Source organism: Schistocerca piceifrons, chromosome 7, assembly GCF_021461385.2.
Source record: "Schistocerca piceifrons isolate TAMUIC-IGC-003096 chromosome 7, iqSchPice1.1, whole genome shotgun sequence".
NCBI lineage: Eukaryota > Metazoa > Arthropoda > Insecta > Orthoptera > Acrididae > Schistocerca > Schistocerca piceifrons.
The window spans coordinates 346,542,166-346,560,546 of record NC_060144.1 but is presented as its reverse complement, the minus strand read 5'-3'; the positions used below and the strand labels follow the sequence as shown (position 1 = coordinate 346,560,546).

General features: G+C 40.3%; 1 protein-coding gene across 1 annotated transcript in view; it reads right to left on the bottom strand.

Annotated features, from left to right (window-relative positions):
* Positions 1 to 17,283, bottom strand: part of LOC124804949 — a 120,360-nt gene extending 103,077 nt beyond the window's left edge. The window contains exon 1 of the mRNA XM_047265335.1: positions 16,877 to 17,283. Within this exon, the coding sequence (XP_047121291.1) occupies positions 16,877 to 17,053 (177 nt within the window). The 5' untranslated portion in view covers positions 17,054 to 17,283. The remainder of the gene's footprint in view (positions 1 to 16,876) is intronic.
* Positions 17,284 to 18,381: the final 1,098 nt, after the last annotated feature.

The following is an 18,381-nucleotide window of genomic DNA, read 5'->3' as shown; positions in this document are numbered from 1 at the left end:
ACGGACGGTGGCACACTAGCATCTGTAAAAAGTCACATAATAAGAAAACTCACAGGGTTGCATGTAATCAGACTCTATGGTAAGATTTTTTATTGTTCCTCGTACCAATATGATGCTTCGCAGCCCCATCAGCGTTGCATCCATCCATTTTCTCGAAGACCTCTCGTGATAGATCACAGCACAGTCAGGACCCGGGATATTGAAACAGTCCTGAGATGGCTCCTGAACAATTGCGCGCGAACTGGCAGCAATTTTCTTAGTTCTGCATAGCCTATTCCTAGCTGTCAGAACAGCCGGTCGTTCCGGACGAAACGTATTGTTTACAGAATTCTCATTAGATTTCCCTTTACGAAGTGTTACTCGGTAGCCTAGGAAGGGCAATTTCACCGACGGCAATCTCCGGGTAACTGCAGACGCTCCACGGTAACTGGATTGTTTCGTGCTTAGTTATGCAAGATCTGTGCGAATCATGGCTGGAATGGCAACTTATTTCGTCGCGTGCGGAGGCTTCATAAGTAAAACCAATATTTTCCGTCGACGTACGCAGACTGCACACAACGAGACTCGGAGTATGGTGACTTGTGAATGACTTCTTTTTTTGATGACGCTTTATTGATGCTGCCATAAAAGTTTGATTCAGTACAGGAATTTCTTGGATTCATTCTACTGTTAGTTTATAGTTTGTCACGTAACAACAAACAATTATTGAAGTTCGTGCGTAGAATCGATGAAACTGAATACCTGGCATCGCACTGCAGAAGCCTGCATTACCAAGAACTGCTGAAAGCCAGAACTATCGTACAATCCCCACCTCACACATTCGAACTTCTGTACAGAATTGCCGTGTTTGGCTGCAGGAAAGGCACAGGCATCAAGAGTTCTATCATTTCCTTTGACAATGAGAGCGATGTATAAGAAAACCCTCAAATCCTAGGAGATTTTGTCCACCTAAAGAAAGCATTCGACGAAAAATCTTTGAAAACGTCAGAAAAATAAATATCTTCGTAAGAGAAATCGAGTAAGGTATTAAAGAAAGTGCTAGAATCAAGAAAAGTCGAGAAAAATTAAAGGTCAACCGCAACGTCCTCAGATTAAAAGATGTGGGCCTCCTCTAGTGTTAAACCTGTATATCGAGAAAGCAGTGAAAGAAATAAAATAAAAGTTCTAAAGCGGGACTAAAGTTCAGGACGACAAAATATCAATCATATAGCAATCTTTGTAAACATACATCAGACACCACCAGTGGAAAATCATTATTTTGCCAGTACCTAACCGAAATAAATCATTCCGAAGGGTCCATTATAGGGAATTTAAAAATTCCGTATAATGCCCTCAAAGGACTCACACATCTATGAAGGATGTGGGCAAACAGATTTCTGGTAGCTACTGCACCTCAGTAAGTTTTGTACAATAACGCCAGTGGTCTATTTTACACAATATTTTAGATGTATGTGACGATGCTATGCTGAGTGTATTTATATGTTTAGACGATGCCATTACAGCTTTATGACATTAGGAAATGGTGTAGAACAGGTACGCTTTACCTTATTATATCTGTACATTTCCCAGTTTGTATGATAGTATATTGTGATATGAAATGCTGTATTGTGTTGAAAGATAGATTGCCCACTAGGTGTATATATTTTTTTATATTGTAGACCTGAAAATCATTACTGACTGAAACCGGTCACAGTCAAAGGAATTTATATTGCGATCAAAGACTGGAATAGAAAACATTTGACTCATACTGAATACTCTAGAAGAGGTAAAAATTTATGCACACAAATAAATAAGACTTTATCTTTTAGAGTAAAATACGAGGGTTGGAACCTAATAGTGGCAACTATTTATTCACAACCGATACATAAGAGTTACATGTTTGCACCTATTACTGTTCTTCAAAGTAGTCACCAGCGTTGTGTAGAACCCGTTGGCACATACGTGGAAGGTGCAGTATACCATTAGCAGAGCCTATTCTATTGGTGATGCGAATGGAGCGGTCTACTGCCTGTCGAATCTCTGGAACAGTTCTGAAGCGAATGCCACAAAGTGGTTCCTTCATCTTCGGAATCAAAGTCACAAGGACTTAAGTCCGGGGAGTATGGTGGATGGTACAGTATTTCCCAGTCCCATCGACCGAACAGAGTAGCCACAGCTTGCGCTATATGCTGCCGCGCATTATCGTGCAAAATGACGGGTGGGTTGCGCAGAAAGTGTCGCCGCTTCTTTCGCAAAGCTGGTTGCAGGTGATGCTCCAAAAACGAACAGTAATACTGCGTATTGACAGTCTGCCGTGGAGGAACGTAATGCGTTTGGATAACACCATCACAGTCGTACACGAGAATCACCATAACCTTAGACCGCTCCATTCGCACCGTCAACAGAACAGGCTCTGCTAACGGTATACTACGCCTTTCACATCGCTGGCAACGGATTCTACACAACGCTGGTGACTACTTTGAAGGACAGTAACAGGTGCAAACATGTAACTCTTTTTTGGTTGTGTATAAGTAGTTGCCACTATTTTAGTTCCAATCCTCGTATCTCTACGGTCTGTTTGATGATCTGTTATTGATTGTATCTGCTCTTTTGTTTTCTGTTTTAACGTTTGATTCCTTTTCTGAAGATTTTAAAGCCGCATACTTCGCTTAAGCGATTTCTATGAATATTTGTGTTATCCTTTATCGTAAGTCTCTAATTATTTCATCCACTCTTTTTCCGTTAAACAATATTGCTACTATGACTATAACTGCAGCTTTTATATATGTATATACTAAATTGTAGGTCTGTTGACCAACGACGTTTTTCTGGTCGTCACTGCAAAACTCGACACTGCATTTGTGTCGCTGCAAACACGCCTGACGATATTTTTGCTTTGCTTGGCAATTCATCGTGATGTATACATCGCCGTGACTAGTAGCTGCGTCTGACCACACATTAATGGATCTTCGTCTCTGCCGTTCCGCGTAAACATTAGCAGCGGTCAGTCGCTGTTACATCTCTGAGAGCATCAACTTGTTGCCTCACACGGTTCGTATCAATACTCTTCACGCCGTCTCCATGGCAACTAACGGCGTCTCCTTAGTTTACATTTTGTGTGGTTACGCACTGTATATCGAAGTCGACTTTACGAACTGCCCATAGAGGGCAGTCTCCGTTCTCAGAACCAATTGCTACTGATTTACTGCCTGTAACTTTACCTGGTGTATTTTGATAATTCTTCTAGCAGTTATGTTTTGTTGTTTTTTAGTTTAGATTTCAGCTTTTGTATTTTATTTTATGCTGCTACCTTGTATCTATGTAACTTCTGCAACGTTTTTACTTACTTTGTGCCCTATCAGCTGCTGCTGATGTCATCTGAAAGGTGGTGGGCGGAGCCGCTTCTTCTTACCCTATAGCCTCACCACACTATCCAGAAATTGACGTTCGTTTCTCTACACACAGTACCATCTCCGCCTCTCACCATTGAGTACATATAGTTTTAATTATTCTTATGTTTATATGTTTCAGTTGGTAACCCTTGTTGTTAGATGTTCCTCCAAACCTAAAAATGTACTTATATTTCAGACAATGGTCTGAAGATGGTCTTAGAAACAGGTTGAATGCGGTCATCATTTTAATAATTGTTTTTAACGCTCAGGACTGTTAAAATAAAAATCAATTATATAATTTGGTGATGATATTTCTAACATTGGGCAGGTGAGAAAGACTGGCAGGATCTGCTGACTGCGATGAACAGTTTATATATCACAGAAAATGGATTGAGAGTAAAGCAAAGCAAGACGAGACTAATGAGGAACAGCAGATACCAGATACGTAACAATCTGAAAATCAAGACTGGGAACCATGGACAAGAGATGAAGGAATTTTGCTGTCATGGATACCAAATAACGTACGAGTGTAAAAGTAAGGAGGGCACAAGAAGCAAACCAGCATAGGAAAAGAGGGTATTTCTCTCTAAAATAAGTCCGCCAAAACAAATGTACCCCTTAATTATGGAATAAAACTTAACCATGAACCAAAGGAAAAAGGGAAACGTAAATACCTGAAGGCATTGAGATATTATGTCATATTACATAGGCTCATAACCAATTACGTTCGTGAAAAATCGATGAGGAAAGGAATATGAGGGAAACATTAAGTACAAGAAGGAGCAGACTTATGGGGCAAATATTAAGACATTTTAGAATAACGTTCATGTTACTAGAAGGAGAAAGAACACGCAAAAATTCCAGGGGGAGATAAATTGTAGCATATCCAACAAACAACGGAGGACGTCGGCTGTAAGTGCTGCTCTGAGATCATGAGATAAACGCAGGAGAAGATATCGTACAGGATAGCATGAAACCAGACTGAACAAAACAAAATTAGAAAACAACCATTTTTATTGTGAACAAATGAAAAATACCGAAGAGAACGCTGAAGGAGCTACATTCGTAAACAAACCCCTTGTAATAATTAGTTTTGTTGTTTTTCATTTTCTTTGTCCGTTCTGTTAGGCAGAAATTTTTCTTCTTCTGAAATTATTAACCTGTATTCTTGTTTACAAAATGTTGTGAATCGTACACATAGCAACCTGGACGACAATTATGTTGACACTTGAAATTGTACCCATGGTGTTCTCAAGACCGGTGGTAGTTTTATATTGCCTTGAAAGAACTTTACGTTTCCAAATAAATCCGACAGCAATATTAAGGCCTATACGACGTTTTTTATTGCAGCAACAAACAATGATCAGGGCAATGTGGTTCCTGTCTGTTTTAGTCGGTTTTACGTATCTTTAACATTGGTTATGACTTCTCATGTTGGCTAGTGAACCTTTCTAAATTGATTTACTAAATTATTCAACGGGTTTATGGATTCACCATGTGGAGGACGGGGGGCGGCCACGCAGAATACAGATTAATAAACCACCGCCTTGACTGGTACATGTCGGTGCCGCTATAAATCGCCAGAATTGTTTGTTGTGCATGTATGCAAGCCGCTCTCACTCTTCAATTGGCGATTTAGTGTCGCTGTAATTTACTGCACCGTGTGGCGCACTGTGTAAATCACCGGAGTTGTATTCGACTAGGGCATCATTCGGGTCCTAATACGGCCTTTCTAGATTGTATTTTCAATAAAGCATTTAAGTAAGTGCCGTACAGATCCTTCAACGTAATCGAATAACGAAAATAATCCTCCCCCCCCCCCCCCCCCCGCCCTGCCTGGCCATTTCTCAACCGATTTGGCATTCGCTCTCTACTCATATGAAGTCACCGACACTAGAAGTCCGTATATATATGTTACGCATTGGTTTGTGCATCATAAGACGCAACTCAGAATTATACGTAAGTAGAGTTATCGTTACGGAAGTCAATTTTGCATACTACAATGGATAAAAACACACAATGACACAGACTTTTGAAATGATTTTGGTTCATAAGTGGTCCACAGCAACATCTTTGCGCAAGCTAAGAGAGAAGAGGGCGAAATAATCTCCTTTTCAGAAAATTGAGTTATTGCAGTTGTTCATATACAACTTGAATAACCGTTTCCTTCCCCCCTTTTTTGTACGAGTGTACATGTAGTCTTCGTATTCTGATATCATGTTTTCTTTGTACATTCACCAAAGGACTTGAACGAAAAAAATTGGTAGTATTTATATGAGCTAAGGTGAGTTATATACGAACTGTGAACCGCATGAGGACAGAGATGTGAGAGCAAATACTTTTTCTTTAAAAATCCTAAAGTTAGAATTTTAAATTTTGGTAGCAAGTAAAACAGCTGTCTTTACTAAGAAATGTACTGTAGCAGGTCATCAGCGAAGTAATTAAGAAAGTCTCCTGTTCTACAGCAGCAACATATGGTAGACATTAGTTTAAAACACGAGAGAAATATTTCAGTACTCTGAATATCGTTTGAGGAATAGAGATTTACCTGCCACATAACTGGTCTAAAGATTACGTGCGTACGGTCATCTAAACATACTGTTTTAGGATAGATAGTCCTACTACGTTCAAATCAATACCTGATTACATTTTTAACGAGCATATTTTGCACAAACGAACTGTTTTATAGTGTTCTTTCAGTCCTCGCTTTTCCTCTGTATATAAGTTTCAGTTAAGACGGTCGTTAATCTACGCTGCACATACAGTCACTACCGTCCCCATCGCTTTCTAAATTAACTGGATCAAAGATCAGAAATAGCGTCTATTTCGTATTCTGAGAATTTACCACAAAAACTTATCTTCGTATGTTATTTCTCCATACTCTACATTATCTGTACATTTGGTTTTCAAAAGAGACCCTTTCGTTATATTGTTAATACTACAATCGTCGCTAGTTCAACCTTCTTGTCATTTTACAAAAGGGTAACTATCACTCTTATTCAGTGACAAGAGACTGTTAATAGTTATTCTTACCTAGAGTATAAAACGCGTTTTCTAGATTCTTGTTTACTCTTATTCTCAATTCATAGCATCTTAACTGTCATTTGCTTTATTTTTAAAACAGTTTTCACATTTTCAGAGCAATGCTCAGCACCGTTTCCTTTACAGCTCAACAGTTCCTATAGTTATTTGTTTCGCATAGAAAGTATACGCTTTTTGTGGAACTCGTTATCTACACTTGCTCTGTACGTGAGTTCAGTCCGTTACTGCATGTTTCTTTCTCTCCATCGCTGCACCTTCGATATACAAACTGAAGAGAAAAAATGCTATTCCTCATCCCTGATAATACTTACCTGCCGAAACTGGCTACATATTTGCTTTGATGAAAAAGAGAATGTTGGGTCTATCTGACTTTCATGCTTACCAAAATTGCTCTACTAGTCTTCGTAACGGAGGACGTGAAGTTTAGCTGTGTTGATTTCTGTCTGCTAACTCCTTCACTTGTGAAAATGATACAATACTATTTATAGGTGTTGTTGACGAAATGATGATGTAATTATAGTCTACAATCATCAGACTAGTTAGATGCAGCTGTCCACTCTACTATGTCCTGTGCAAGCCTCATTTAAGACTAACTTTTCCTACTTACATCCACTGCGAAAAAAAAAAAGTGGTTCTGAGCACTATGAGACTTAACTCATGAGGTCATCAGTCCCCTAGAACTTAGAACTACTTAAACCTAACTAACCTAAAGACATAACACATCCATGACCAAGGCAGGATTCGAACCTGCGACCGTAGCGGTCGCGCGGTTCCAGACTGTAGGGCCTAGAACCGCTCGGCCACCTCGTCCGGCACATCCACTGCAACTTAACCTTGTTCTACCTCCACGAGTTAAAGACTTTTCCTTAATTATTCGCGATGTGTCCTACCAATTGAAACCTTCTATCAGGCAAGTTGTACTATAATGCTCAATTTGCCTTCATTTTCTTTATTTTTATTTGATCTCTTCACTTAATCTTCAGCCTTCTTCTGTACCACCTCATTTCAAAAGATTATATCATTTTCTTGTTCATATCGTCTGTTCTTCTCTTCTTTTCAAGGCACTATTAATTCCGTTGAAATGACCCACAGAGTCTCTGCTGAATTACAATGTCATGGGCAAAACTTAAGGTCTTATTCCCTTTCCAAATTGCTCCTTTGTTGCCGTTGTTGCTTGTTCAGTATACAGATTGAATAAAATCAGGAATACGCTACAACCCCGACTCACTCTCTTCTCAGTTACTGGCTTCCCTTCATATTTTTTGACTCTTAAAACTGCAATCTGTCTGACGTAGCAGTTGAACGTTTCACTTCCTGTATTTTGTTACTGCTAGCATTAGAATCTGAAAGATTCCTGTCATCACTTTCGAAAGCTTTCGCTAACTGTGAAATAGGTTCAATACTGTCTCAGTGCTCCAACGGATCTCCAAAACCCAAACTGATCTTCCCCGAAGTCAGCATCTAACACTGCTTCCATTATTCTCTAAATAATTCGTGTCAGTATTTTTCATCCATGACTATTAACCTCAATGCTCTGCAATCTAACCTTCACACCTGGCAGCACCTGTTTCATTTGGCACTGGAGCTAAAAACGTTCTTTTTTTAAGTCTTAGGGCATTTCCTTTGGCTTTTATATCTTGTATACCAGCTGAAATAATTTTGTAATGTTTGGCTTTCCCAAGGGTCTGTTGTCAGTGCAAGAACAAATCAGAATACTAATTGCTCCCTAACTAATCGAGATACAATAAGGAGTGCAATTGGATTTAAAACTTTTACCACACAGTTCCTGGATGGGGCGTCGTTATCAAAAGCGTTGGTAGTGTGTGGCGTACCTGGAAATAGTATGAAGGAGTCGCTTATGTTCTGATGTCCACAGCCTTGTGAAGAGGTTCACAGACGTCGCAGTTCTGTACTACAGTATGACTTCGTTAGGATTTGGAGGGCTCGCCGAAGTTCAACCCAAAGAAAAGTTGTGTAAAGTGTGAAACATTTAGAGGAAAAAATGAAACATTCGCTTTACGGCAACGGTATTTAATGCGGCATTAGACTGCCCCTAGTTGACACACTTACTTCTCAGTGAGGTCGCATTATTCCCACCATGAGCACTTGTTCGTCTGCACTACTGTGAAGTGCATCTGTTCTACTAAACAAGTGCTCATATCTCTTTAGGTACGCGTTTTTGAGCGCGTGTCCACTCCAAAAATATGTATAGCGCAGAGCCTGCAGTAAAAGTATAGTAATGACGTGTCAAGATTTTTCAGTGCATAGACTACAGTGCTTGCGTGTAGCGAACTCCTGAGAACCATCTGGATCCCCTTCTTCGCTGACAGCTAGCAATTAGGAGAACTTGACACTGTTGTGTTATTGAGAGCAGTCATTATATGCTGGCCTCAGTAGACAGACTTTAGTACCAACATTCTCTCATAAAGCGGACGGGTTCGAGTCTCACTTTGAGCGTGCTGTTGCTGTGTTCTTGAGTGCTCTACACTGATAAAAATGATTACATATGGCTATATGATTAATACAATATTATTTGTATATACGGATACCACTATACGAGCTCGCTTCTCAACAGTGAAATTGCGTTCAGTTCGTTGAACGCCAGCATTTTAAATTAGACCTAAAAGTGACTATATCGAATATCTGCTGAAATACATAAACAAAGATCGGACGTACGGTTTTTTTCGGACAGACTCTGCAACGTCTTTCTGCGATCACGGATTACTTTCCAGGTTCTTAGTTAGGTTGCACCTGTCATTGTTTCTGTCAGATAAGTGATGTGTAACGTGAAGTATGATTCGGAAATCAACCTTTGACCAGCAAAGGACAATACCACAGGTTTCACAAAAAACTAAAAGTAAAAACTGCCTGCGTTACATTAATTAAACTTATTCGATTTGAAAATAAGCAACAGAAATTGATTACAGGTACTTGTGTACTTCCGTTTCCTTAGTTTCACTGTCAAAGATACGTGAAAAACGTTGTGATTATGTTTTTATGACAAGGATGATGTCCGAAATATGCAGAAGTTTATTAGTACAATCACTCACGTGACCAGAATATTTTCTTCGGTATTAAATCACTGTGATGTCATTAGCAAGTGAAACATTTACATTTTGTACGTGATATTGAAAACAGTATGTTTCAGCTCAATTTTTAATATTGATACGAGTTAAATACTGTACCGCCGGGAGAGGTTACTTTCTTTCAAACACCTCCCATTTTGTAATAACCTACAGCACAGTTTGTTTTAGTCGTACGCTTTGTGTTAGGTGTTACTCAATACGTGAGTGACCTCCTTTACAGAACACTAATAATTTAAATGCAAAATCAGAACAAGAGTTCGCATACACTCTAGAAATGGAGATAATTTATTGCTAGCAGTGTTCGAAACCCGATATTTCTGGTAACTTCCAGCATATTAATACCTCCGTGCACCTATATGACAAACAAGAGGTTGTTGAATTAAATGAACAAACGCAACCCTGCTATTTATGAGTTAGGCATTATCCTCTTGCAGCGAGCAACGCTATTCCCCCAACTTAGAGGTTCAATTTCATTTGATTACTTTGACCGTGGCATGCGAAATAGTGAAACGTTTTCGTAATTAAATTATTTTCAATTTATGTCCACACTGTTAAGAACTTAAGAAATAAATGTACGAGAAACTGCTGTGCTTTGTACCTGTAGAGCTATATCGTGTATGATAATGAATTTCACGTTCCACAAAAGAGGATTTAAAATATTTTGAAGTTATATGCGTTTGGAGATTGTTTAAAAAAATGTGTTCCCGAAGCTTCGAAAATGGCTTGAAAAAGTTAACCACAGGAATGGAAAAGAGTCTCTTGCACTTGGAACACTTTGGAATCAAGACGCATCGGTTACAAAATACAATCGGATTACGTAGATAACAGACGCTTCAATACTACAACGTTTAAGAAATGTACACGAGTATTATTTGTATTAGTCTGCTGCTTCACATCAACGTCAGCATCTCAATATTATTCAAGCAACTACCTCCATCTTAAGAATATTATTCATTTAGAGATTTGTGAAGTCAACGCAGAATATCATTTCTGCACTTTGTGTGGCATTTAACTTACCTCGTTCCGATATCATAAACGAAGTGGAACCATCTGTATATATGCATATAAATATATATGTAGATGCCCTCAGTAGCCAATAACCTAACAATAACTGATTTATCCCTGTTATCTATCAGAAATAATTTTTTTTTTTTTAAATATTCAAATGACACGAAGAAACAAGTGTTAGGAAGACTATATCTGAGTAGCTGCAACACTTATTATGGCCCCAGTAGGTGAGGCTTTAAGGCTGAAACGGTTCAAAAGATAATCACCTGTAAAGTAATATATTTTTCTCTGAGAAAATAAAAAATTGCTCCAGAAGTGTCTGCTAGTCGAGTACAGATACTTCGGCCTTTGGGCTTTTGTGTCACACTCTTCAGTAAACCACACTACTCTGCCACCTCGCGTTCGGGAAGACGACGGTTCAAACCTGCGTCCGGCCATCCTGTTTTAGGATTTCCGTGATTTCCCTAAATCGCTTCAGCCAAATTCTGGGATGATTCTTTTGAAAGGGCACGGCCGACTTAGTTCCCCATCCTTCCCTGATCCGATGGGACCGATGACCTCGCTGTATGGTCTCCTCCCCCACCCAACCAACAATCATGATTCTGTCACATTTCGTTACCCTTTACTCTGTATACACTTAAGTCCTAGCCGACATGTATCTCATACTTGAGATTCATTGAAGCAGATGCCGAAAACGTATTTAAGAAACAATCACCCTTAGACATAGTGAAATTCCGAGTAGCGCACTGAACAGCTACATGCTATTGACTTTGCTTAAGACCGGACCTATGAAGCCGATGGTCACTGCGTGCTGACGTTTTGTCAGCTCCATATATTTGCACGACTTACCTGACTACAACTGTGATATTGTAGACGAAAGCTCTGATGCAATGTTGATTCCTTCATGGCGATAATTCTGAAGGACTAGAATGGAATAACAGACTGTGACTCAATCTTTGATATTTATCTATTATAGAATATTTTGTGTTCCTTCCCACTGTAATTATTGTTTCATTTTTTCCACGCTACACTTTTTGCAATTGATATTCGTTGGGAATATTTAATACTACATGCTTCCATTGGAGCTGATATTTACAAATCTTACTTAAGTATGTACAGAATCAAGCGTTGTCACAGTGAAAATAATAACCTGCCTCCCCACATTACTTCGTAGTTCCGAAACTTGCAACGGTATAGTTTAAGCAAATAATAGTAATAATATAGCGGGAGTGTATGCCATTATGAACAACAAAGTAAAATACACCTGCAACATTAAGTACTCTCAGGTGACTCGTTGCATATCTGTCTTCGCTTTCAACTCGTCGTTAAAATATCAGTCATACTGATATTACCCGTAACTGTTGTAGAGGTCGCTAGCGTACACCTGTGCGAAGTGCTTGGCTCGGAGGTCAACTTGTTCGAATTCTGTGACGGATGAAGTTTTCAGTGAGACTAGTGCCTGGCCAGCAAATGGTGGAAAGGCGGTGGCGGAAAGTCCCTGATCAACAATCTTTGAGCCAATGTCTTGGACTTAATTTCAAACCTTTCCGCAGTGTCTCACGCGAAGTGAGGGCATGTAACTCTGCTGTTGGTGATCTGTTCGTCGGATGGTGACATACGCTCGGCGGCTGCGTTGGTACTATTACAGAGAAGTAGGCTATGTGCCGGCACTGTGTTTCACCCTTTCTCGTCTCTCATCCTCATTATCATACAACACAGCCATAACACTATATTATAAACGCATCCATTACATTAACCTAGATTCTGAAAATCCGCATACGACAAACGCTTCACGTATCTTCAACGAAACGGGCAAATTCCCGGGGAGGAAGAACATTCTTTCCGACACGCAGAAGTACCAACCTTGCAGAAAATTCCAGCCAGCAATGCCATACATCAAGATCTGAATACATACCTCATTCTGTTAATCTGTAACTTCGTCCCATCTGCGAATTGTCAGAGATTGGACCATCATTTTCCGCTAAGCCATAAGTAAGAAACATGGACAGCACTTGACCTACCATGCATCCCTGGGTCACATCCGATATTTTTTACGTGTTTATAGATTACTCCTTTCTTCAGAGTAACGGTTTGCATCTTCGATATAAAGACCATCTGGATGTATCTAGATATGATGGTAATTACGAAAATGTTTAGCTCACTACAGAACAGTATTCAGTACCTACCTGTCGAATTGTTTAAAGCTAAAAAGTTCAACAAATTAAAATAACATACATTATACTCTGTCGGCAAATTCTCTGCTAAAATGATATAGTATAAATTACAATTAAAAATGGAAAACATTCGCTCGCTTATTCCGTAGGCGATAAGGCAGTTACTTCGGAATAATGGTGGGATCACTGAATTCTACAAACATCCGCTGATTTTCAACACTCTGTCCGGGTATCTATAGAATTTTCCTTTGGAGCAATGGGACAATGTCAAGTACATACTTTCCTTTGCGTGTTTGTAATGGCATGGTCCAAATTGTTGTACTGCTACTTTATTTCTCTTTCTGAAGAGCTTTGTCACTGTGATAATAACCACTGCCAACATCAGACATCTGCCATCAACAGCTGGATAATAACTTCCCCTAGAAGCTTCACACATATTAAGATTTTCCGAATCCATGTCACCGCACTGTCTCTTCAAGATCTTTTCTCTTGGAATTCAGTGAAGAACTTAATGTGGCTCATATATCATGCCTTCAACGATAACAGCCCATATCCATTTCGTTTTCATTACAGCCATCCTCGCATCTAGGACTTAAGTCTGTTTCCTGTTCAGTTTGATTCAATTCCTGCTTCCCCAATAATTCCCAGCGTTTTATCATCGCTCGCTGCGGAGCCCTCAATGTGCAATTAGTTATGACATGTAAAAATTGTGTTTCATTGGTATGAGGAAAAACTGGTAACAAATACTGATTGTAAAATTTCCATTTCAAATACAATAAGAATTTAGTTTCTATATTTATATTCAGTTTCACAGTAGCCTAAAAAGCTACTTACAATGAAGAAACGAATGAAAAAAATAACACTCGGTTCTTGTTTTGGTACTTCTTAAGTAATCTGTCACATCGTGGCAAAATTTGAATGGATTACTTAGGTGATCACGTGTCGCAGCTTTTAAGTCGGATATTCCCTCCTTTTACAGGGAAAGTAAGTTATCGCTGAAGGCGTTGACCACAGTAGTGCGCCAATAGCATATCAGTAGTATGTACTTGTGACTATCCTTTAGAGAATAGATTTTATAACGCTTGTATCGGGTGAATCAAATTAGAGATGAAATGGCAGCGTACTTTCCTTATAAATAAAACGTAGGACCGTGACAGGTCGTAAATAGTTATAAAATTGGCCGGCATCTTGGTTATATTACTCGTTACGTATGAATTCTTTATACCCCCTCACTACTTCATGAAAAGACTTACTTAATTGCTTCCGTAACTAGTAATAATCACCGTTTTCCACGCATATCGAGAATTAATGGTAATTCTATACAGTGCTGTGACTTCTGTAATTTGTAGCAAAGTTTCTGTTCTGTGTCGGCTTATAACGCATGTTAGAAACTCAAACACGCCGGCTGTGAATAATCCCCTACGAACATGAGCATTCACGCACGCACGCACGCGCGCACACACGCACACACACACACACACACACACACACACACACACATATATATATATATATATATATATATATATATATATATATATATATATATAATGATTCCTGTTAATTACCAACAGGTCAAATAACATACACCTTTCGTGTGCTAGGCATATCTCTCCTTTTCAATATTTGCTGTGCTGCACGCGTATATGCATACACTGCATCGTATACTATTGGTAAATGAAAAGTATATTGAAAACGTAGAAAAATGTAAATGAGAAAATCCTCTCGGAATTTTACGAAGAAGCGAATATGTCGAAATCTACGTGGTCATTAGATGTGGATAATTTCACAAGATTGCCGGGAACTAAATGAATGTCTCAGTGGAAAAAGTAATGAACAATCCCGCTTTGCACAATCTTCTGAAGAAAAGTACGCATTGGATTTGGACAGCAGTGTGTCAGAAAGCTTTGCAGGCAATTAAAGATGGTCTTTTAAACAATAACATTCTCTGTCATCCACAAATGGACAAAGAATTTTGTATCACCTCAGACGCTTCGTTTGTTGGAATTGGATCTTGTTTGTGCTTCGAAACATATCGTCTTATGATTTTTTCATGCGTGCTCAGTCTGCAGGTAACAAATTCTTGCATGGAAAAGTACACTCGGTGTACCAGGTATACTTAAACAATATTAAATCCCCTTGCTAGTTACAGTGCTCTAGTATTCAGAGTGCTTAAGCTGAAGCAAAGTTTCTGGCTACCATTTCATAATTATCTCTTGGTTGCATATACCACGTTTCATGGTACAATGCTTTTTCGGGAACCTTCGCCCTAATTATTAAAATTACATTTTTAAGACGTGCGAGATTAAAACTCACTGACGTACACTTGCCCAAAGCTTAAATTTTCTTATTTTCGGGCACTTTTTGTACAGTGGACGACGTTGGAATTAAAGAAAGCACGACATTCATCGCTGAACATTATTTAAGAGTTTGATCGACGATTCCTGAGACTACAATAGTCAACAGCCGTAGCGGCAGCGAGGTCATCTTAACCAAGCTGAAAATAATGACAGTACGTCATGGAAGTACGTCATCTGCTGCATTGTTTATGTAGAGCACTATTTGAGAACTTGCGTTACCAGTCGAGATATTCATAATTAATACGTTGACGTAGATGTGACGGTTGTCGATTGACTAAAGCGAGCTATAGATTTCCAATGGCGGCTCTGAAGGCGTGGTGCGTGTTGCCTGCACATTCAGGCGTCAGCCGTTGTGGAAGTTCATGGCCAAATGTTATGGACCAGAAGAGAGCGGCCAGTATATTGCGCTCAGTAAATCTGTGTTTATAATGAAGGCAGCGGAGCAAATGTAGCATAGATGTCTGTTGCGAAGGCTGTTTGGCACCTGTATTTACTTCCTGTGAATGACTTAGAGGCATTTATTGGGGTACTGTTGTTGCAAAGTACTGGGGCATTACTTACGATAATTTACCTTCTTAGAATATGTTGCAAGTGTACTAGTACGCCATATTAAAGCAATGAGCTCTTATGCAACATTTTTCTATATCATTTTACCTGTCACTCCCCAACTGAGACTTAAACGCATTTCGTAGTAAATGAGAGCATTACGTAGACGTCAAAATGCTAAACACTTCAAATTTTATACACTCCCACGTTACATATTGGCTCAAAATCTGAGTCAAAATTAAACATGTAATTGAGAATTTTGTACACGCTGAACCATGCACTAAAAAGCACCAAAATATGTAAATTACAAGAAGACACGAGAGGCAGGCTGCAGAAAACTTTACCAGCTTCAGGCATATTTTATTATTATACCGGAAAAAAAACATCGAAGCAGATGATAGTAATAGATGTACAATCTACAAAAGTATAAAGATAAGATGTAACTATAGTACCGTGTTATCTGTCGGAGTAATGTCGGACAGCAAATTAAGCGATACCGTGCAGATCTTAGAGCATCCTAAAACTAGTGTTTACTCTCAGAAACATTGACAGAATTCACATCAGTGAACGCACATTGTTACAGATAGAGCACAAGCCCTGGGTGTTTTACAATATGAAAGTTTTAGTTATTTGCTTGTTTTTACAATTCCAGCCGTTATGAGGTTTACACATTACTAACCGACAATGACCTACAGAAATATTCGCTATCTAATAACATTGGGAGAGGACCGAACATGGAATGAGCAAATACACGATGATTTAAAGGTATTAACTAATTGTTAAAAATTATGTTGTGGCACAACAGTTGTACGTCACTTCTATGTTAAAACAAGTTTTTGTCAAATAACAGACACACCTGACGACGACCTGCTGAAATACGTTATTGTGGCAAATCATGCCTTAAAAAAAATAAAGAAAAATGTAATTATTGTCAGTTGCGATAACGGCAGCTATTTGGTGAATGTGGTAGGATCTTGACGACAAAGAGTCGTATGAAACCAGAGAAATATCATTAAATATGCGAGTAAGATATAATTTTACAAAGATGCTGGGCGTGATCAATGAAGAAACATCGCCTCTTTGAAGAAAGTTTTCAGCGAAAGCTGCGCAAATATTTGGTGGCAGCGCACTGTTATGGCGTTCGACATGTTGCTCTACTCAAACTACTGTGAAGTGGGTGTATGTGGCGCGCTCGCTGCGCACTCGTGCGGGAGTCCCATTGATCAGGTGACCAAGGTCGCCAGCGTTGTAGTACAAGTGTTGTGTACAAACAGGCCGGCCATACTGACCTCTCGAAGGCACGTGGCCCTGCACTGGGCGACGGTGAGCGGCGATCGCGCGGAATTCTCCTTGCCGGCGCCTCCAGAGGCACTCTTCGTCCAGAGGGCGGCGTACAGCGGCGTCCCCCTGGACATCAGCACCAGAAGCCACAGCGAAACCATGACGCGATCCGCAACCTGCAGCATGGTCAGTCCTTCCACTACCGTTCTCCACAAACACAAGAAACCCCGTTACTGCTCCCAGCGACGTCCGCAGCTAGCATGCCACGAAAATCTGCACAGGACTCGAACAGCGTCTTCAGTACGTGGCTGGAATCATCGATTCATAACACACGGTCGGCGAGCCTTGCCAAATATAGAAATAAAACGGGTGATAAGGCGCACCTACACTCAACACACGACCTACTCTGGCTTCGCGCGCGTGCGCACTGAGTCCATCGAGCAGCGGCAGCGCGGGGTCTGGCGGGGCATCACCCCCACTCCGTCGCCACGGCTGGTCACGTGAGACGCGCCGACCCGGCCCCCTCCACCGCCGCGACTCAAACTTGTTTCGCAGCGAAAGCAATTGTCGGGGGCAGCTGCCTCCTGTTCACGGAAGAAGACCGCGTCTGTGTGACGCAGTCGAGCGGAAAACCATTTAGGCAGAAAGACGACGCCAAAGAAATTTCCTTCCGAGGTGCCTACCGAACTGGCGACTTGTGCGCTTGAACGGACGGCCATTTTGAAATTGTGCGGAGTCATTTGGGAGCGCAATGGAGGGCGTTACCCGCACGTGACGATTAGCGCGAACTCTATATCCAGAAACCGCATTCTGTTGGATACTGTATGACAGCAGCGAAAACGGGCACACATGAAAGCATCTAATGATAAACGCAAAAACGTTCCCAGTGAACAAGTACCCGCAAATGACCCATTAGGGACATGGGTGGTGAATGTGTAATTACGAGGTGCCAGTAACTTCGTTCGTCGTAAACGTCGTTATGCTCCGCTCTATGCGCACAAAGAAGCGGCCTGCAAAGTGATTTACAGAACCGGAAACTGTCGACGATTGTAATTAAACCACGCTTACAGGACGGACAGGGCAGTCGCAGCAGACGCGTCATTTGTCAGACAAGTGTCCGGTATAGTCCCAGTGGAACTTTATAGCAGCAAAGAGTATGCGGACTCAGGTTTCATGTGCGTACAGCCGACAACAATGCGTCGGTAGCTCCGCCTTTGTACCCACAAAAACATCCTCGCTACTTTGTGAAAAACTGACGTTTTGAGACTGTGCCTGTGTACAAAATAACTGTTGATGTTTGCAAGGATGAAAGCAGTAACCAGCGCTGTTAAACAGTGATATTTATTCACACATACTGTATATTGCCGTTACCGGATTAGAACCGAAACGTTCATCTTCGGACGGCTGTTCACATTGAATGCACATTTATTGATGTTCACATAAGCTTAAGTTTCTTATTCTCCCATACGGTGAAAGTTCCTGGTAAGTTGAAAACGATTTGAGAGACGGCCTG